At 34.5% G+C, this 20,719-nt stretch overlaps 1 protein-coding gene across 4 annotated transcripts in view; it reads right to left on the reverse strand.

Moving 5' to 3' along the window:
- The window catches only part of PRKD1 (protein kinase D1), a 355,629-nt gene that overhangs the window by 63,347 nt on the left and 271,563 nt on the right, over positions 1-20,719 (reverse strand). For 3 of the 4 annotated variants that reach the window (XM_073010866.1, XM_073010869.1, XM_073010868.1), the window contains exons 4-5: positions 19,449-19,609; positions 12,345-12,368 (exon numbers count right to left, since the gene is read on the reverse strand). In XM_073010866.1, coding sequence (XP_072866967.1) covers positions 12,345-12,368; positions 19,449-19,609 — 185 coding nt within the window. The remainder of the gene's footprint in view (positions 1-12,344; positions 12,369-19,448; positions 19,610-20,719) is intronic. The other variant, XM_073010867.1, reaches the window with a different exon arrangement.

The following is a 20,719-nucleotide window of genomic DNA, read 5'->3' on the forward strand; positions in this document are numbered from 1 at the left end:
TTTAATAGCATTAATAAACAGTGCCCTCATACCATTCATGCCATTTTAAATTTCAAAATCAGAGAGCAATCCAATCAGACTTATCATTACCTTTTCTTATAGTCCCAAATATAAGTAATCATTTTCAATATGGCCCATATTTCTAAATGAAAAAGTAAAGCTTTACAATATTGACACAGGGGACATGCATAGTAACTTATCTTGTAGAAATTGATTTACTGCTGGAAGGAGACTGTTTGAGTCATTTAATTTTACTAGATAACAAACACCTTGGGAAAGGGAGCATGGAGAAGCTGTCTGAAGTTCTGTTTTCATTATTCAATTCTATGTTTCTGGGAGTGTATACACACACATTCGCATGTGCTTTCCCTAACACGAGGCAAATCTAAAGTGCGATAACAAAAAGAAAAACTGGGTCATTATCTGATGATTTCCTAAGCACTTATAGGGTTTTTATCCTTCCTTCAATCAAAAATGTAAAACAAGGACTTTGTTGATATATAACAGATTATTTAAAAAACCAACTGGCTATGGAATAAGGCCAGTACCCTGTAATATACATTTATCAATATTTACCTAAATGTTTAAGAACCACCCTTTCTGTAATACTGCCATCATCCCTTTAAAAATATTTCTTTTTTTATTTTTATTTTTTGAGATGGAGTTTCGCTCTTGTTTCCCAGGCTGGAGTGCAATGGGGCAATCTTGGCTCACTGCAGCCTCCGCCTCCGCCTCCCAGGTTCAAATGATTCTCCTGCCTCAGCCTCCTGAGTAGCTGGGATTATAGGCATGTGTCACCACGCCCAGCTAATTTTATATTTTTAGTAGAGACGTGGTTTCTCCATGTTGGTCAGGCTGGTCTCCAACTCCTGACCTCAGATGATCCTCCCGCCTCAGCCTCCCAAACTGCTGGGATTACAGGCATGAGCCACTGCGCCCAGCTGGCGAAAGTATTTCTAATGATGTGGTCACAGACTAAGACTTAAAGATTTTCAGAATCAATGACACATTTTGTCATTAATAATTAATAACCAGTTGTTATTTTGAGCAAAAATATAAAATTCCAATTATTATGTGAAGTTTTATGTGAAGGCATGTACACCATAAAGCATAATTACAGTATGTTTTTGTTTAATATATCAAGCTACAGAGCAGGCAAAAATTCAGAAATTAATAGTTTTAAAGGAAATGATACTTTTAAAAAATCTCATTGATCTTTGGATTTTAAGATAATTTCAACAGGAAACTAGATAGTAATTTGAATCATAATGCTGACAGAAATAATTGGAAATTTTTGTATGAAATGCATTATTATACAAAGTAAAGAGATTTCATCATATACCAAGTGTATATGTTATAAAAACTTTATTATACATAAATAAAATTCAAATTCTTCATTAACTTACTATATTTTCTTGCCTTACTTTTATATGTAATTACAATGTGCACAGTACTTTAGAGTTTTAAATAACACTTTTCTTTAAAGCTAACTACAATAAAATGAAAATTCTTCCCTACCCATCAACACTACTGAAGGTTTCGCTGGGTTTATTAGGTTAACTACATGGTGTTTAAATTAATTTTCACTCTTAGTTTCTATTCCAATTTGACCCCATGTAGTTGGTGAACCTGAAAAATCTGCAGAATGATTTTTTTTTAACGAGAAGAGGAGGGAACGTTGAAATGCCTTGGAACATCTGTTTTATTCTGCTTCATTAATATGTTCAGAGAAAAAATGGCTCAAAACTTAAAGAGCACATTTAAAATTTTGTTTTCCATAACTATGGGAAACACATATAAGAGAATGCAGTTTTAAAAATTTTATATTTTTATATTAGCCATATGTTCTATGAATCGGAGGAGTTTGGATCAACTTACAGATGTGGAACTTTTGTAAGAATTGACCTCACTGTAAAATATGGTATTGAGATAGATGCATATAAATGATTTGATTTGACAAATTATATATAATGACAAATATAAAGGTATTTTTTGTGTTAGAAGTGTAAGAGTTAACATATCATGCATGGGAGATAATATGAGAACAGAATGATGAAAGTTGTATTTTAAAGCCAGGAATAGAGATTAAATAAAAAAAATTATGGAGATCAATTTTTTTTTAAGTTTGTGGTTTCACAAAGCATCTTTAACATTCTTTTATCAAGTGTTTCATTTTAAATTACTGCCAAAGCTGGAACTCTGTGCACTGAACACCTACTCAGAGAGACAATGTATCCTGCTCTTCTAGAGACTGAATTTGTTTTTCAACCTAGTGTGCTAAATTAATGACTCAGCAAGTTTGGAACCTTCCCAGGAAATGATTGCTTAGATTACATTGTGGAAACTCCAACTGCCAGCACGTCTTTAAACATTTAACAGGACTGAAATAATTTCCCAACAAGGTATATTCCACTTAGCAGTTCAAAATGAACTCTCTTCATGAGTTAAGCTAGAAAACACAGAAGAAAGGTTGCCTTTACTTGTGGTTTGTTTATTGTCACTTGTGTAAAAAATCAAACATAAAATTATCTGAGATAAAAGTCACTTGACAATAAAAAATGGTTCAAATGAAAATGTGTGCATTATTAAAATATTTCTGTGTGTTAACTAAAATTCATTTCACAGCCACTCACTGTGTCTGGATTTTGGGAGACAACCTCCCTTTAAGTTAAAGAGAAATAGAAAGAGAATACTTTAGCATACACGCGAATATCTCTTTATGGATTTGTCTGAATCGTTTGATAATAAGCTCCTATGGAAGAACAATGTCCATGACAAACAGTAAGCAGTTTCACCTGAGATAAATATATGTTTTCAAGAAGTAAATGCATAGGATGAGTTCATGAGACATTTCAATAGAAATATTTAATATACAGACTGTACTAAAAGATTTTTACAGTTTAAAGTTACATAAATTGTAACACTGACATATTTGCTTTACAGGATTTCAGTTTTAAGAGAGGACACCTGGCTAAGGAATGTTTTCCACTGCAAATGTTCTGTACTTGTCTGCCTGCTCCTCGCCCCGACTTCAACATGAAAATCTGTGCAGAACTCTTCTGCTACCAAACTCAAACACTTAATAAGCTGTTCATATTAATGGGTGGCCCTCAGCATCAAGGATGCAATGGGGAATGGTTGAGACTATAGTAATTTGGAGAGGACAGTGTCACTGTAAAAGGGATGGCTACAGCTCAATTAGTTCTAACAGCTGCCCTGTGAACATGTAAATCCATTGTTGATGGATTTTTTAGTTTTTCAAAAGAAGCAGGGAATCTAGGTGTGTTATAAAATAACTTGATCCAGATGTTAGCAACTGAAAAAGAAATTTAAAAACTTTGTGCCTGTCAGTTTATCTGGGGACTAAATCTAGTTCAAATGGAGATCTTTGAGGTTATAAAAAGTGTTTTCTATCATTATCTAGTTCAGCCAGAGACCTTCATATATGCCAAACTATTTTCATAGCACTTTACATGGATTTCATTTCTACCTCATGTATAAATAAACTATAAATACAACTATTTATACATTTTATACAACTATTTTCATAGCACTTTACATAGATTTCATTTTATACCTCATGTATAAATAAACTATAAATACAACTATTTATACATTTTATACAACTATTTTTATAGCACTTTACATGGATTTCATTTATGTATACCTCCATGTTACACCTAAAGAAACTGAATTACTGAGTGATTAAATCATTTTCCCAAGATCACACAACTTGTAAGTAGCAGAACTATGAATTCAGGTAGTTTTGCTCCAGATAACAATGATTCCTTTCTCCTTTGATCCTCCCCCGCTCTCACATTCCTTGATTTTATGCTAATATAGAAAACAGCAAATATTTTCTTCCTCTCAGTTAGTCAATAAGGACGACAAAAGAGGCAATAAGACAAGAATAACCAAATAGTAGTATGTTTTATGTGCCAAAAATGGAATGCAGAATATCACGAACCCCTTAACCTTGACCTACAGAAGAGATTTCTAACCAGCTTGTCTGTGCTTAGATGATAGGACCTGAGTCATGTATGTTTTCCAGAACACAATAACTAGTGGAATAAAGGGCTGCTATTCCATAAACATCACTCAGTTGGCTGCCTACTTTCCTATTCAGGTGTTATTATGCTTAAAAGATACTAGCATAACTATGCAAAAATAGATGCAAGCCAATGTTAATCTTTTATTCCAGAAGTTTCAAGATCTAGCATTTTGGACTATCATTCAAAGAACAGTGCCGAGTAACAGCTTAAGACAGTTCTCTCCTATTGCCATCGAGATGGATCTATCGAATTTAGCAAGTGTTTCCTGGGGAAAATTTTACCTGAAAGTTCAATTCAGAGGCTTCAGGACTTATAAAAATGAGGAAATAACATGCTCTGTGCCCAATTAGTTTACTAGCCAGTACAGTCCTAGGCACAGTATAACTGTTATTACTGTTGTCCTTTATATTTACTCTTTCCCTTTTTCATAGATGGTTTCCTCCTTATTCTTCAGATTTCAGTTTCCACGACCCCTTCTCTGAGAGGCCTCCACACCACCTAACTTATTGCTTACCCCCACTCCATACTCTATTACTCTCTCGCATCATCCTGTCTCCTCGAAAGTCATTAATGCAGCATGCAACTGCATTTACCTATTTGTTTACTGGATTTTTATTGCCTCCCTTCAACAGAATATAGGTTCCAGGAGGGCAGCATCTTTATTATTTTATCATCATTGTATCATCAATTTCTGGAATACTGTGTCACAAAGAATAAGTGCTTTTATATATATATATAAAAACATATACACACACACACACACACACATATATATATATATGAAAGTTTAAAGGAAAGCTAAACCATATTCATGGTGGAGGCGGGGGGTCATTCAGAATGGGGGTTTCCTGAAGAAAAGACATTTGCATGGACCCCAAGGTGAGTCTTGCCATACCATGACTATGTTGAGTATTATTAGTAATTAAAATTTTGTTCGTGTGTGGGGTGGGGAGGAAGGAGGGATGGCTAATGGGTGCAAAAAAATAGCACAGTGAATAAAACCAAGTATTTGCTATCACAACAAGGTGACTATAGTTAAAAATAATTTAACTGTGCATTTTTAAATAACTAGAAGAGTATGATTGGATTGCCTGTAACACAAAGGACAAATCGTTGAAGTGAATGGATACCCCATTTACTGTGATGTGATTATTAAACACCACATGACTGTATGAAAATATCTCCTATAACCCAAAAATATATATATACTTACTATGTACCCACAAAAATTAGATAGATAGATAGACAGATAGATAGATAGATAGATAGACAGATAGATAGATAGACAGATAGATAGATAGAATCTTTCAGGACAATTCAGTCCCATCAATCTGCAAACTGTCCAGAGATTTCTTTTTTATACTTCAAAACTGTCCATCTCACTTAGGGATGATGACCTAACCTGCTGTCAGGAAAACATCACTGTGAACACTCAGTCTGAGGCTACTTTCTGAAGCAAAAAACAAACAAACAAAAAAACAGAAAAAAAAACCCCACACAGTCATCTGTAACAACACCTACATGAATATATGACCTCTCACACAGGAGTGGGGATTTTCCAGCACAGAGTTCTTTGACAACAGAAAAATATGAAAACCCTTGAGAAATGGAGTTCATATAGGAATGAACATGTTTCCAGGCTCTATAATTCAGGCAGTAGAGAGTAGGGTGTTTGCTGTGTTTCAGGTTGTTTGGTGATATTCTGATTATCCCTTGAGCTACCTGTCAAATATCCTAAATATATAGCATAAATAAAAGCTAATCAACAACTTTTCATAACAGTAAAAGGGTGGCTACCAGGAAAGTAAAAAAAATATGTGCCCACTGCTTAGCGGTGATAGATACTGTGTTATACCGCGGAGAATCCATATCTTAACATTTGCAGCAATTTGTGAAAGCTTTCAAAGTAATAATATATATGATCTCTTACTAAAATACAAGGGGATCTAGATTTGCTGAGTGCTAAAGTAATCGTGGAAGTTACATTAACTTTTATATTGCCTCACTCTTCTCAAGTAAACCAAAATGAAAGGTAAAGGAACCTTGATATTTCCTTAAGTGGTCTACCCATTGCAGGGAAAGCACCAGAACTGTTCAAAAATTGTGGCAAATTACATGTACATTTCCACTGAGGAAGAATATAACTGCATGTCAACTTCTACTTTGGGGCTTTAAGTGTCAGAAAGTGAAATGGAGGGTAAACAGATTATGTGGGAAAACCAAGGGCAGCAATGTTAGAGGTAAGTATTCCCATAGTATTTGACATTGCCTGAAGAGACAGGGACTTGACCTGAGTTTATGATCTCACTGGAAAGCTGAATGAAATAGTCTGAAAAGAGACTGTGGCATTGATTACTACTGCCTTGGAGACATCGAACAGCTGGGAAAGTATGCGATAAACACAGTCCTAGGCCACAAAGGCAAAGTCTCTCCCTTCAAAAATGGCCCGTAAGGATAACTTTATAGTGTTGCAGGAAATAAGGGGCCAGAGAGACCAAATAGGGGTGCAGGAGAGTTTATTTAAGGTGTACACTGGCTTAGTGGACATGTGTCCTGAAAGACTGAGCACCAGACAAAGAAAGCAGTGGCCTTTTAAGCAGTTTATGGCGGGAACTACGTGATGCAGGAATGAGGCTCACAGAAGCAAGAACAAAAGCAGTTAATCATTAGGTAACATTCTTGAGATTCAGCTTATACATCTTGGGAAAAACATGTCCTATAACTTATGCTCATCTATGTTTTGACCTTGTAGCTGCAAAGCAAGAAGAAAAACAGAAACTTACAGACCTTACAAAATATGTGGGAACGAGATAAGGTTAATTAATGTCTTACAGTTTTTACAGAAAGGTGTTAACATTCTTTTTTAACTTTTACTTCAAGGGGGTTCACCAATGCCTTACAGTTAAACTTCTTATTATTTTTTCTATTTCACAAGGACAATCAATTCTTTAATTTTTCTACTTCAATAGTACATTATAGAATCCTAGCCCATAACACTCAATGTCAAACAGGTAGTGCTGTGTGTGTCTGTGTGTATGTGCTCATGTGCTTCTGAAACAACATGGTAAGACCAAAGACTAGATTTTAATGCAACTTAATTACAAAAGAGAAAGAGACAAAAGATAAGAGACTTTTTCCCTCTATCTATCCCATATCCCCAAAAGAGCTTTGGGTTTTAAAAATACAGAAAAGCACTCACTCAATGAAATTATATCACTCAAGTGATATTTTCAGTGCATGACTACACAAAAATAGATACCACTAAACACTTGGCTATTTAGAGAAAGAGGCATATTTGTTCATCATTCCCAGACATTGTCTCATCTTACATTTCACTATATTTATTATCAAAATGGCAACATCGTCACTCTTTTTGAGAAGGCAAGAAGGAATTCATCTGATTAGATTAAATCAAGTATCAGAATACTATGTCTAAGGGGTTGAGTAAAATAATGTATCTAAATATTTGTGAAAAGACACAAATATTTTAAAGGCTGAATTTTCCCTAGTTTCTAGAAGTCTAATTTATAGCACCAATTCCAATCTTCCACTCTCCTCTCTCCTTCTCATTATTATTTCTTCTATACAAATCTTTCTTTTTTTTTTCCTGGGTAGGCACATTCATGAGGATGTATAAACTCTGGAAGTGAACATAAGTAACCTTTTTTCATATTTTTATTTATTATTTTATTTATATATTTATTTTTGAGACAGAGTTTTGCTCTTATTGTGCAGGCTAGAGTGCAATGGCTATGATATCTGCTCACTGCAACCTTCACCTCCCAGGTTCAAGTGATTCTCCTGCCTCAGCCTTCCGACTAGCTGGGATTACAGGCATACACCACCATGCCCAGCTAATTTTTTGTGTTTTTAGTAGATGGGGTTTCATCATGTTGACCAGGCTGGTCTTGAACTCCCAACCTCAGGTGAGTCACCTGCCTTGGCCTCGCAAAGTGTTGGGATTACAGGTGTGAACCACCGTGCCTGGCCCTTTTTTTCATATTACTCAGGTAGCAGTTCAGAAGTTATGAGCAGTCAGGAATTAAGGGAGAAGAGACTTAAATCTGTCCCAGCCTAGAACATTAGATGGATGCAGATGCTCACTAAGTAAATGCCTGTGCTTCGTAACAGTGGAAGGCTCTGTTTTGTGTCTTGTCAGGGGTGCTATGGAGGTCATGGTACCTTGCCTGAGAGTTGCACAGGACCTTCCGTTACTAAAAATCTGATTGCTTTTAAGACCTACATATTAGTAAGTGTGGGGCAATTGGTATATGATGCCAGCCCCTCCCAGCAGGGTTCATGAAGAACTCTCTAGTAGTATTCACATTTACAATCACACATCTGCAAGGTTTTGTTCAGAGCATGAACAAACTTAAGAATGGACATATATGATAAACCAGGCTTGTGGAATGAAATCACGTAATAGTAACTCAAAGCAGGCCTCACAATCTTATTCATTTTACTAAAGGACACTTTCCCCAGAAACTCACTACTGCACAGTCTCAGGAAGCAGGGAAGTTCTGGTTAAAAAATTTTTGGGCCTCTTTCCTCACTGAAAGTACATACTGCCCAGGTTTGAATGTGAAAAACGAGTTGATACAATCATCAAAGGAAAATTTGTAATATCTGGCAAATGTACTACATGGGTGTCATGGTGCATATTTAAATGGAAAAATGACTCTTTAATTCAGAGAAATCACCAGGATTCCTGGAATTCCAGAACATAAGAGTTAAGTCTCTACTTCTAAATAGACTTTTACTACATTGAAAAATATCCTGGAAAATGTTCACCTAGGCAGTAAATATCATCGTAGTTAAGAAATAGCTTTTTGTCCATTATTTGCATATTTGAAAAGAAACTACTTTGACTATTATAAAATGTATCAGGATCATATCTAATTATAGATAGAAAATGCAATGCTGTATTCTCTTGTTTTCATTTTTTAAATAAATGAAAACAGTAACTAAATGAATCATTTTTGAGGGGAGATTTTCTATGAACGTATGCAGCCTAGCACTCATTTTAGTACAATCCGTGTCTTAATTACATGTGAGTCAGTAAACCTGTATGAAAATAATAGCAGTTTATGGCAAATTGTTATTTAGAAAATATGCAACCTCACATAAAATGTTAAACTGAATATTGTCCAAATTTCATAAAATTAAAGGATATAAAATGGTCAAACACAGAGAAACCTTTTAGAATGAGTGATTTATTTCCTAATAATTTCTGTAAGGTGGCCTGAATGTTAAGAATAACCAAAAAGATTAGGCTAGAAGCATTTAATTCCAAGAAAAAGAAGTTCTTTGTAGAGTCTCCTAACTTCAAAGCTAAATTAGTAGATAACACCTTAAAGTCACTGAAAAACATTTAAGATAACTTTAGTAAAACTATTTAATTTTTTTTTTAAGTCCATCATGTAAAAAATGCTGTGTCGTCAATTATATCCTATGGTCACAAAAGTCATCCAGTATCTTAAATTCTGCTTCATTTTCTACTTTGACTTCAGCTCTTTTACCTCAAGAAAAGATCATTCTTGTCAATCGCTTGACAAAAAAATTATATTTAATCTGGCCGTGTTGATTTATTTTCAACATGTCTCCATATGGTTAAGTCTCTATATGGTAAGCAAATGAATGAAAATATGTCTTCTCCATGTTAAAAAATCAATATGGGAAAAGACATAAAAAGCATACAGATCATAGATTGATGGAGGATAACAGTCACAATACATAAAGACTATAAACCAACAAGCAATTCAATGGAAAAAGGGAAAGGCAATTCACCACAGCTGAAACACAAATGGTCAATTAATGTATGAAAAGCCTTTATTCTCTCCAATAAAGATATATATAGTTAGGCACAGATTATATATATTTCAAATTAGCAGCGAGGAAAAGCCTTTTAAAATATTGACAACACCTGTTGTTGGGAAGCATCTAAGGAAATGGAAACTCTCATATACCATTTTCAGTAGAGTTAAAAATGTAAACTTTTACACTTTTGAATAACCATTTTTTTAAAAAAATATGCAGTATAACCTATTTGGATTATAATAATATTATCTACTAACTCATTCAGTAAATAATTTTTATTTTTATTTTATTATTTTTTTGAGACAGTCTCATTCTATCACCCAGGCTGGAGTGCAGTGGCATAATCTCGGCTCAATGCAACCTCTGCCCCCCGGGTTCAAGCAATTCTCATGCCTCAGCTTCCTGAGTAGCCGGGATTACAGGTATGTGACACCTGCATGGCTAATTTTTGTATGTTTTTAGGAGAGGCGGGGTTTCACCATGTTGACCAGGCTGGTCTTGAACTCCTAGCCTCAAGTGATCTGCCTGCCTCGGCCTCCTAAAGTGCTAGGATTACAGGTGTGAGCCACTGTGCTTGGCCAAATAAATATTTACTCAGAATTTACTAATGCTTTTACAAATATGCAAAAAATACGTAGAGATGCTTATTTTTTGCATTATTTTCAAATTTAAAATGGAAACAGGAGGAGAGATTGGTTACATAAATCAATATATTTCATTGTAATATAATACCAGGAAGCTTATACAAAGACATATACTGTATTTACTTGTTGGTTTATGGTTTACCTATGCAAGCTCCATGAAGGCAGATAATTTATCTATTTTTGCATACTTGTGCACCTCAGGGTTACAGACATAAACGTGTAAACTGACCAGGACATGCTGAACGTGGAGCAATGGCCAGGTTTCTATAACCATTCTGCTACTTGCACAACTGTCACTAAGACATTTCTCTGAAGAAATTTTGGTCGAATTTTATGCATCAGTTTCTTCCAAGACATTTATAAAGAGAAAAGTCTGTTATCTTTTTGACAAACTAGACGTAAACAAAGTTCAAGAAAAATAGCTCATGCCGAAAACACATCTTATTTCCATCAGGAGCTAGCCTGTGAAGGCCTGGTTGCTTTTAATTTGTACGACTTGCACAGAAAATCAGACTACTCTTCAGTCCTCCTTTATGCAATCTGTTCCCAACTGCAATGTGGGAGAAAGAAGTGAAAAATGTTTCCCATCCTTCTTTGGCTTTATGCCCAAAGGATTATTTGAAGGGAAAGATACTAATTCACATTTAAAATTATGTCTAGAAGGCATTTTAAATTACAAACCAAATTTACAAGACTATAAAAATTACACTCACCTAGCTTTCACACTGGACTTATTCTAAGTAGGACACTTTTTGAATAAGAATGATTTTCCAAAAATAGGAATTTACTATTATTGAAGCAGATGTCTTCATCCTGTAGCTTATGAATCAGAAATCCTGACTCATCAATCTTAATTAACCCAGAACATGTTCTAGTTGTGTTTTCATTAGCTTCCTTTGTTAGAGTTACCTTAACAAATCCATCTTAGAATGGATACTAATAATAATATTTAAAATTTATAGTCCCATGAGGGAAAATAACAGTATGTCAACTCTCAATTGACCAAGATACAGAAATAAAAGACACTAAACATTCACAAGTCAACTGACCAAAACAAACCATCACCAGAAGAGCACTGTTGTATGCTCTAATACTTGACCTAAATACTTCTCCTCTATGTTCATATCATTCATTGCTTAAGATAGAAAAAAGGCCAATTTTGGAGGGGGGCTTAACTAAAACCTTTTTTGAAGGAAATTTGTGTCTTTTCCATATATAATTTCTGTCTCAATTGAGAGACTGACATTTCCATTTGTATACCATTTTTAAAAAACAATTAATAGACTGTGATAACACAAAAGGATGGAAAGATACTTTATTGAAAAGGTAAGTTCAGGAACTGTAAACAAGCAGTTACAGCCATCTTTAGGCAATATACTGGGATGGTGTCCTCACTTTGCAGGCCTCTGTGGTACCTGGGATTAGGACATAGTTCCTATGTGCATGAGATTCATTTAACATAACATCGTATAAGTGAGGGCTGATGTGGTCTTCTTTATTCTCAACGTGTCTGTAGTGTTTCATTAATAAAACACCAATGTTACGAAATCAAGCAGTCACAGGGCAAAATTTGACCTGACAAACCTAATTCTATTACTCTAATGACTTCATTGCCCTTCAGCTTATTGGGACTGTGAAAAGTTAAACATAACCACAAAAGCAAGGAAAACCTGAGGGCTTTCTGTGGGTCAATGTGTTGAATTTTGAGCTAAACTTTGACCTGATTTTTCTCATAAAGTCAACACAGACAATTGTCTGCTGTCAGCCTAATATGCTGGTTTGAAAAAGATAGTGAAGCAAATTTCTAGTGCCAGGTAGCATTAGTACCTACCTCAAAGCCAGGACTCACAGGAGACTGAAACATGAAGTTGTAAGAGCAAAAAGCAGGCAAAGGTGCAGAATCAAAGGAGAAAAAGACAGGAAAATAACGTTATTGGATGAAAGTAAAGCACATTATTCAATAATGTTTCATATAGGCATGTTTTAAAAGAAAAGCAAAATGTTATACTAATCAGTCTTTATAACTACAGAAAATCTGAGTTGGAAACTACATTTAATATTTAAATGGAATTATAGACACTAAGTAAAAATTGCAAAAATAGTTTACAGTTGTGAGTTGGTAGATGTTTAAAAAAAAACAACTCTACTTGTCATGGTCTCAGTGATGAACGATGGTTCTTTCACCTTATTGAAAATAAATTACAGTCAAAATGAAGCATTTTTGACCTTTAAGCGTAAGATTAGATTTTCTTCACAATAATTCATATTCTCAATGGGAAAAGAAAGAAAAAGGTCATCAAAGTAATCAAATGATACAAAGTTGTTAGATGCTTGCAAGCAAGAATAAGCTGATGAATAATCAGTAGCAGTCAGTGGTTTCCAAACCTAGAAAGTCCAATAGCGGGTTAGAGTTTTAAGGAGAAAAGTATGTCTATGGTGTATTCTTTGTTCATTTTACAATCTTTGTTGCATATAATTATTTTCTATCTGATTCCATTCAAGGTTGAAATATAATTCAAAAGCAGTAAGGTTACTCTGAATGATTTTTTAAAAGAGAAGAGGTAATATCAATGAAAAATATGACAGAGCTTAATTAAGTAGGTAACACTTAACTGGTAATTTAAATTATGTATGTTGTTTTTCATCTCCATTCTCCCAAGCTTTTTTCGGGCAGCTCTATCTGATAACTAGAAACAAAATCAAAACTTCAATATAGTTCACTCTTTTTCTTAACAAAAATGCATGACTGAGCTTTGAAATGTGATTTTTTTGCAGTGTTGAATAAAAGACCCCACATTGAGAAAAATCCTAGTATCTGTTTTTTTTTTTGAATCCTCAGTCCTCATTTGAAATCTGCAGCTAACCCATTTTGTCAGAAATTTTGGAAAGTCATGAGCATTTAGACTGAAGTTCTACCAAGACTGATTGGTTATCCAGTATTACCTGCTACAGGCTGGGTGCGGTGGCTCACGCCTGTAATCCGAGCACTTTGGGAGGCCAAGGCAGGGGGATCACGAGGTCAGGAGATCGAGATCATCCTGGCTAACATGGTGAAACCCCATCTCTATTTAAAAATACAAAAAATTAGCTTGCGTGGTGGCGGGCGCCTGTAGTGCCAGCTACTCAGAAGGCTGAGGCAAGAGAATGGAGTGAACCCAGCAGGTGGAGCTTGCAGTGAGCCAAGATTGTGCCACTGCACTCCAGCCTGGGTCACAGAGCGAGACTCCATCTCGAAAAAAAATACAAAAAAAATACCTGCCACATTTCTGGATTGACATGAAGCATGTGCAGAGCTCAAGGGCAACAACCACTCATTTGAAAATAACCAAACATGAGTCTCAGGGAAAAATTACAACCTTGTTTGCAGGTATTCTTAGGGCACATTCACATGCAGAAATGGCAAAGTTAGCTCTTTGGGAGAGGAAATCAATTTCTTCATTTCCAAAGTAAGATATTATACTTGCCATCTACATATCTGATATCCAAAGTGTATGTATTTTCCCCAGTTAGCAGCCCTGAATATCTTTTTTCTGGGCCGTCATCACAATTCAGCTTCATTTTTGAAGCTCATATTTGAAGATGGTCTACGCAACATGCATTCATGTACTCATCCTTCTAAGTTATTGTTTCCCAGAGGGCATGCATTTCCCACACAATATTAATGGGTTTTATGAGAAAAGGGTGCCATGTTGGAGTGGATTTAAGAACACTAATTTCAGCACTGTCAGACTTCTTAGACCCTTAATTATGCATAATAATTCCTAGGATGCCCAATATTTGGATGGACCAAGAAGCATTTCCTAATCTTATTTGACCAATATTTTTTTCAGAATATTTTATGGGGCCATTATTTTTAAGAAAAACTTTGAGAAACACAGAGACAGCTCTATCTTTTCATCTTGTTATCAAGTTAGAATCACCAGAAATGTCTATAAATCACCAAGGAAAAGAGAGCGACCTGTTTCATTCCTAATTAGTTGTAAATTATACCACAGTTTTGTTTTTGTTTGGTGTTTCCCTTAAATGAAGGTCATATAATTACAGTTTTGTATCTGTGATGAAACTACTGTAGGTGACAATGTTTATTATGCAAATGAATACTAGAATGTATCCCAGGATGATGTGGCATATTACTTTTAATTTAGCACCCAAAGAATTTCTTTTCAATTATTGAATAATGTAAATTTTATAGCTCCATTTTCTTTTAATTGACTGATAGGAATCTTATAACATAATGTATTAATTATTATGATATAACATTTCATTCTTTTCTCACATGACCTGTGTTGAAGAATCTCAATGACTTTATAACTTGCTATTTGGAGATCTATTGTTATTATCATTTTAAAACATTTTTACTGAGGTACAATTCATATGGAATAAAGTATACAACATTCTAGGTGTATGGCTTGATGAAGTTTTGCATGTGCATAAACCCATGTAACCTCTGCCCAGATCAAGATATATAATATTGCCAGCATCCTAGAAAGCTCACTTCTGCTCCTTCCCAGTTGACATCCCACCTTAGTTTTATTTTGAAGTATCTTGCCATAAATTGGTTTTGCTTGATTTGAACTTCATATACTGGATTCATAACTATGTACCCTTTGTCTGACTTCTTTCTTTAAATATCATTTTGTGGGATTCAACAATGTTGTAGAGTGAATCAACAGTTCATTAATTCCATGGCTGTATCATTCATACAATCCATTGTATGACTACACCACTACTGGTTTCTAATTTTTAGCTATTATGCATAAAGATGTCAAAAACATCTTGTAACATATCCTTCTGTCAATGACTCTATATTTCTATTGGATATATACCTGGAAGTAGAACTGATGAGTCACACCATATGCATGTGTTCAGCTTTACAAGATAACTGCCAACAAGTTTTCCAAAGTTGTTTGGGCCAATATACAATCCCAGTAGTAGTGTATGTACATTTAGTTGCTCAGTATCTTCCCCAGTACCTGTTATTAACAGGTGCTCTTTCAATGTCAGACAATCTGATGCAGACATAGGTCATTACAGACTGAACTTTACAGTCCTTGATAACTAATGATGTTAAGCACATTTTCATGTTTATTGTCTACCTTGTAATGTGCTGGTTAAGTATATTGCTATATTTTAAATAACGTTGTCTGTCTTCTAACCTTTTTGTAAATGTTCTTTATGTGCTCTGTATATAAGTTTTTATATGATATATTGTATCGAAAATGTCTTCTCCCACTCACTTTTCTATTTTCTTAATGACATTTTGATTAAAATGATTTCTTAGTTTTAATGATATCCAATTTATCAATCTTTTTCCATTGTCATCAGTGATTTAAATCCTGTTTAAAAAAGGTTTTCCTACTCGAAGTTCTTGTAGATATACTTTCTGTGTTACCTCCTAGAAGCTTCCAAGCTACCTACAATTGATTTCGTGTATGGTATAAAATAGGGTCAAGATTCTTCTTTGCCATATAGATATCCAATTGGTCACAGAAATGTTTGTTGAAAAGACAATTTGGTTCTCACAGCAGTTCTTCCCTTGTCATAAATCAGTTGGTTTGTGTATGCACATACTTCCTGGACTCTATTTCATCGGTTAATTTTTCTGTCTTTGTGTAACAGCACATTGCCTTAATACTTTATACTTAACTTTATGTAATGCTACCTTGTCTTTACTGCACCTCTATAATATGTTTGGCAATTCTCTGGTTTGTTCTACATCAGGGGTGCTCAACCTCAGTACTATTGACATTTTGGGCTGGATGCTTCTTCATTGTGGGAGCCTGCCCTGTGTATTGACCTCTCTGTGATTGATCACTCAAATCCAATATGCTTGGTTCTCTTGGGCGCCTTCAAATAGTGTTTTGTTCTTTTATGTCGTATTTTATTCAGCTTTTATCATCTTCCCTCATGGGACAGTTTATCTGATTAAAGTTTTCCTTTATACCTAAGAATAGATGTTCTAGAACAGATTATTATATTGTAATAACTTTTTACCTAAGACTAACTCTTGCCTGGTGTGGGTTCAATTGGCTTTGACTTTTCCCAAATACCACAAGAACACATGTAAATAAAATAAAAAGATGAGTAAAGCATATAGAAATAATAGAATCACATAATACTCACTTCCTCTACAATTGCCCAAAAGTCCATAAAATTGATATAATTTGATAAATAAACTTACAAACAATGATACAGTGTATTAATGTGTTCCACTTCAGGATCCGCTGAGTGTTTCTTGTTTCCTTCTAATACTGATGATAGTTTACAAAAAAGAGAGAAAAATCCATGCCCACAAAACTGTTATAAATTGACCATATTTTGGATTTTTTAAAAGATGGACTGCTTTATGGATGGCATAATGGATAGTTTACTGCCAAAGTTGATGACAGTTGAAGTCTGTCATGTGATCTATGCTGTTATAATATTTTTTCTGTCTTAACATTAGAGAAATCTGAGATTGAATTTCTGTGCCCAAATGGATACACAAACAGAATTACCAATGTTGTAATCTGTATCTGAAAAAGGAATTTTATAGTCAAAATAGGCGATCATTTATGGAAAATATAACTTTCTTATATATGAGAGAAAATACACTTACTATGGCAGATTTGCAAAATGGATGGTCTAGTGGCATTAATGAGCAATGCCGTCTTCACAAGGGTCAGACCATCATTCTTTTTGGAAATGGAAATTATTCTTTAGTGTATATAGAACCCAAAGGTTTTACTATTATTGCCATAATATCACTTCTTATTAGGCACCCACTATAACTTTTAAACTATAGTTATTGGTGTTATTGGGTTGTAAAGGGACATAGGCATGATACTCCCAGTGTGCCTTGGTCGAACAGGGTGCTTTTGTTCCCGTATGGAGTGAAGACATGAAAGGGAACAAAGGCAACATGTAAATATGTGTCCTCCTCAAGGTGGGCCAATGTTTCCTACTTTCTCTGGGATTGGATAAAAACAGAGACAACCAGGCACCCTATAAGGACACAAAGGGCTTTGCTGTGTTTAAAACATGATTCTGAGAACCAATGTGTCAAATAGTGTCACAAACATTACTTCCAAAGGCATTTCTCATTTAAAGTTTACCTGAAGGCATTTTATACAAAGTTATGAAAGCTTATGACTCCCATCCCAGTAGCTTTAAAAAGTGCCTTGTGGCTCCAATATTTTCTCACTTAGTAAACATCTGATTTGATCATAATTTTACAAGCATTCTTGACAGACACAGTTAAAGTCTAATTTTAAAAATATGTATTTATAAAATAGATTTTAAGTATTTTACAAAAAGATTTTAATTCACCATTTAATTTCAACATTTTATGTAATGTACCAAGTAATTCAGATAATTTAGTAGTTATTTAATTTGGTTACATAAAGCAATAAAATAAGTTGGTTTAAAAACACAAAAATCTGTGTTAAATTATACTTACATAAGCTAAATTAGATTTATATAGAAACCATACATTTATATACATATATGCATAATTTACAATTTTGTTTCTTAAACTTATTTTTAAACGTCTGTCTTATAAACATCATGACTCACAGCAGCTATACTTAAAAGCAAGAGTAACTGCTGTAACTTGTAAAATCACTAATTGCAAAAATTCAAACTCAAAGAACTTCTGAGCTGAGAAGATGACATAGGATTATTTTAAAACACAGACTTTGACTTAAGCACCTTTCAGTAAGATTATCATAATTTCAATTAATAGAACTTTATGGAATAATATATGGTCACGCATACACATTCTGAATAGGTACGAAGTTATAATATGTTCTTCTAGTTATTGGTGAAATTTAGTACCTGCCTTCTCCAACTAGGTTCACTTAATGATGTACTGAAAACACAAAAAACTCCTAAAAGAGAGCCCTATAAAAGAGTATGGGATTTTCCTAATTATTAATATAATTCATTTGACTTATACTCCTAGCTTACACTGTAAAAAAAATTTGGTGATATAAAGATCACGATCGCAAAAATTTTTTTCCAAACAGGTAATTTATATAACTTCTTATACTTTTTATAGATGTCTTCAGAATTTATTACCACTCTCCACTCCAAGAGGGATCTATTCAACCTAAATGTTTTAGTATTTTCAAAATTTTTTCTAATTGATTTTTACAATAACAGGATTATGAAGCATCATTGTAATATCCACTGGGAGATAGAAGGGGTAAATATGGGAAATTTAAATCCTCAAACTATCAGCCTATTTCAGAATGTGTTTTTCTTTTAAATAATTCACATAATTACCACAATTTTTATTTTGTTTTGAATGTTTGGAAAATCCAAATTTAACTTTCTTAAAGAAGAATATTAACCATATCCATAAGATGTGTGTGCATGTGGGGGGGGGGGTGGGTGTATATATATACACCCACACACAGTCTAAAGCTAATGGAAATATTTAAAGTGTTAAGTCCTAATTTTCTCAGAGGACATATCAATCAGTTTTTGACAACAAGCCTGCATGTATGCCAGTATGCCAAGCAATAAAGACATAAAGACTTTCATGGTTTCACAAGAGCAAATTTCAAGTTTCCTCTCAAAATAAATATTCAGCCATGCCACAGATTCCTCTAATAATCTTCAGAGAACATTTTGTATCTCTCTGGTTTCCAAATTTTGACAAGCGATGTTTTGCAACATTAACACATTAGTTCGTGCTGCTCTGGCCCTGTGACCACGATAAAACCTCACATATTTTACAATTTCCCTAAGCTCAGAGAGAAAAGCAAACTCAAAACTGTTGGATATTTGATGAGGCACTGACCAATCTACAGCACAAGCCCTGAAGAAACACTGTCATTAACACCCTGGCTGCATTCTCCCTCCTAGGGCCCTGTCTTGGATTGACATTGCTATCACATCATCCCACAGATTTCTCATGTAAATGGGGAAATGGGTAAACAGGAGGCCTTACCAGAAGGGGCTCATCAGGGGCACTGGTAGAGAGTTCAGCAGATGATGTGCGGATGGTGCTGAGCCCAGTGAGGGAAACATTCGAGAGTCTTCTCCGCCTCACACCACTGCAATTGTTGGGTATTTTAAATGCACATCTTTTATGGTAATTCAGACCACATCCTGGAGAGGGAAAATAAAAATTATTTTTGTTGAGCCATAAATTAAAAAGTGATTCCAATATTAGTATAAAGTAGAATTTCAAAAAAATAGTACAGCTTCCGTTTTTCTTGAGGGTATTTGTAAATTCAAATTTTCTTTTGAATATTCTCTGATTTTTTTTTTCCCATTTGTTAATGGGTTTTGAATTCTGATCTTATTGCACAAGTTCAGGAACTATACTAGTTATCATTTTTAAAAAATGTTCTGTGATATAACAGAGTTAGGCTTTAGGGGATATAGAAATTAACTCAAGTTAGATTATCTGAGCCACTTTTAGCTGCCACAAGTTCAAATGTGAGTGGACACATAAAGGAATATTAATCACAGCACATCACAAGTTTTAGACAACACTAATTTGAATCTGGGTCTCATAACTTGCTTGTCTACATGGCCTTGAACAAAGTTTTCACCTCAGTTTTCTCATCTCTAAAATGGAGGTAATTCTAAAACCTTGTTGAATTACTAAGAAGATATATAAAGTACCTCACATGCTGGTTTCCACATGGTAGGTGATCGATAATTGGAAACAGATTTCCCACCTAGGCAAGTGTCAGTTTCCTTTCAATATTTTTACTATTCATATTCCCCATGTAGTTGGAGGCCATTACTTAGAACACAGCAGTCCGGACAGACAAATTTTCATAAAACTACATTTTAGGCAGAGTTTCTTCCAGATCATTGTCTCCTAGCTTCCCTCCTCACAGAGAGAAGTTCAAAAATTGCAGATAGCTTATTTGTAGGTTGCATAATAAATGCTCAGTTATATTTGTCAAAGTTCAAAGAGCTCCATCCCTGCCCTCCCAATCCAAAGAGAATAGAGTACAATTGCGCAAGTTTTAAAGATTATATCATGGTGTCCTAGTACCTTGAATTGTGCAGCTCAAAATGTTCTCTCCACATTATAATAAAACTATGTTGTTGGTGCAGAAATGCGGGTACGTGTTCTAGTTCGCGACTCAACAGCTGAGTGAACTTAGATGGTTTAATTTCCCAAATCTCTGCTCATTTCAACAAATGTGTATTCAATGTCTACTATTCCAATTTCTGACTTACTTACTAGGCAAATTTTAT

This window comes from Chlorocebus sabaeus, chromosome 24 (assembly GCF_047675955.1).
Source record: "Chlorocebus sabaeus isolate Y175 chromosome 24, mChlSab1.0.hap1, whole genome shotgun sequence".
Taxonomy (NCBI): domain Eukaryota; kingdom Metazoa; phylum Chordata; class Mammalia; order Primates; family Cercopithecidae; genus Chlorocebus; species Chlorocebus sabaeus.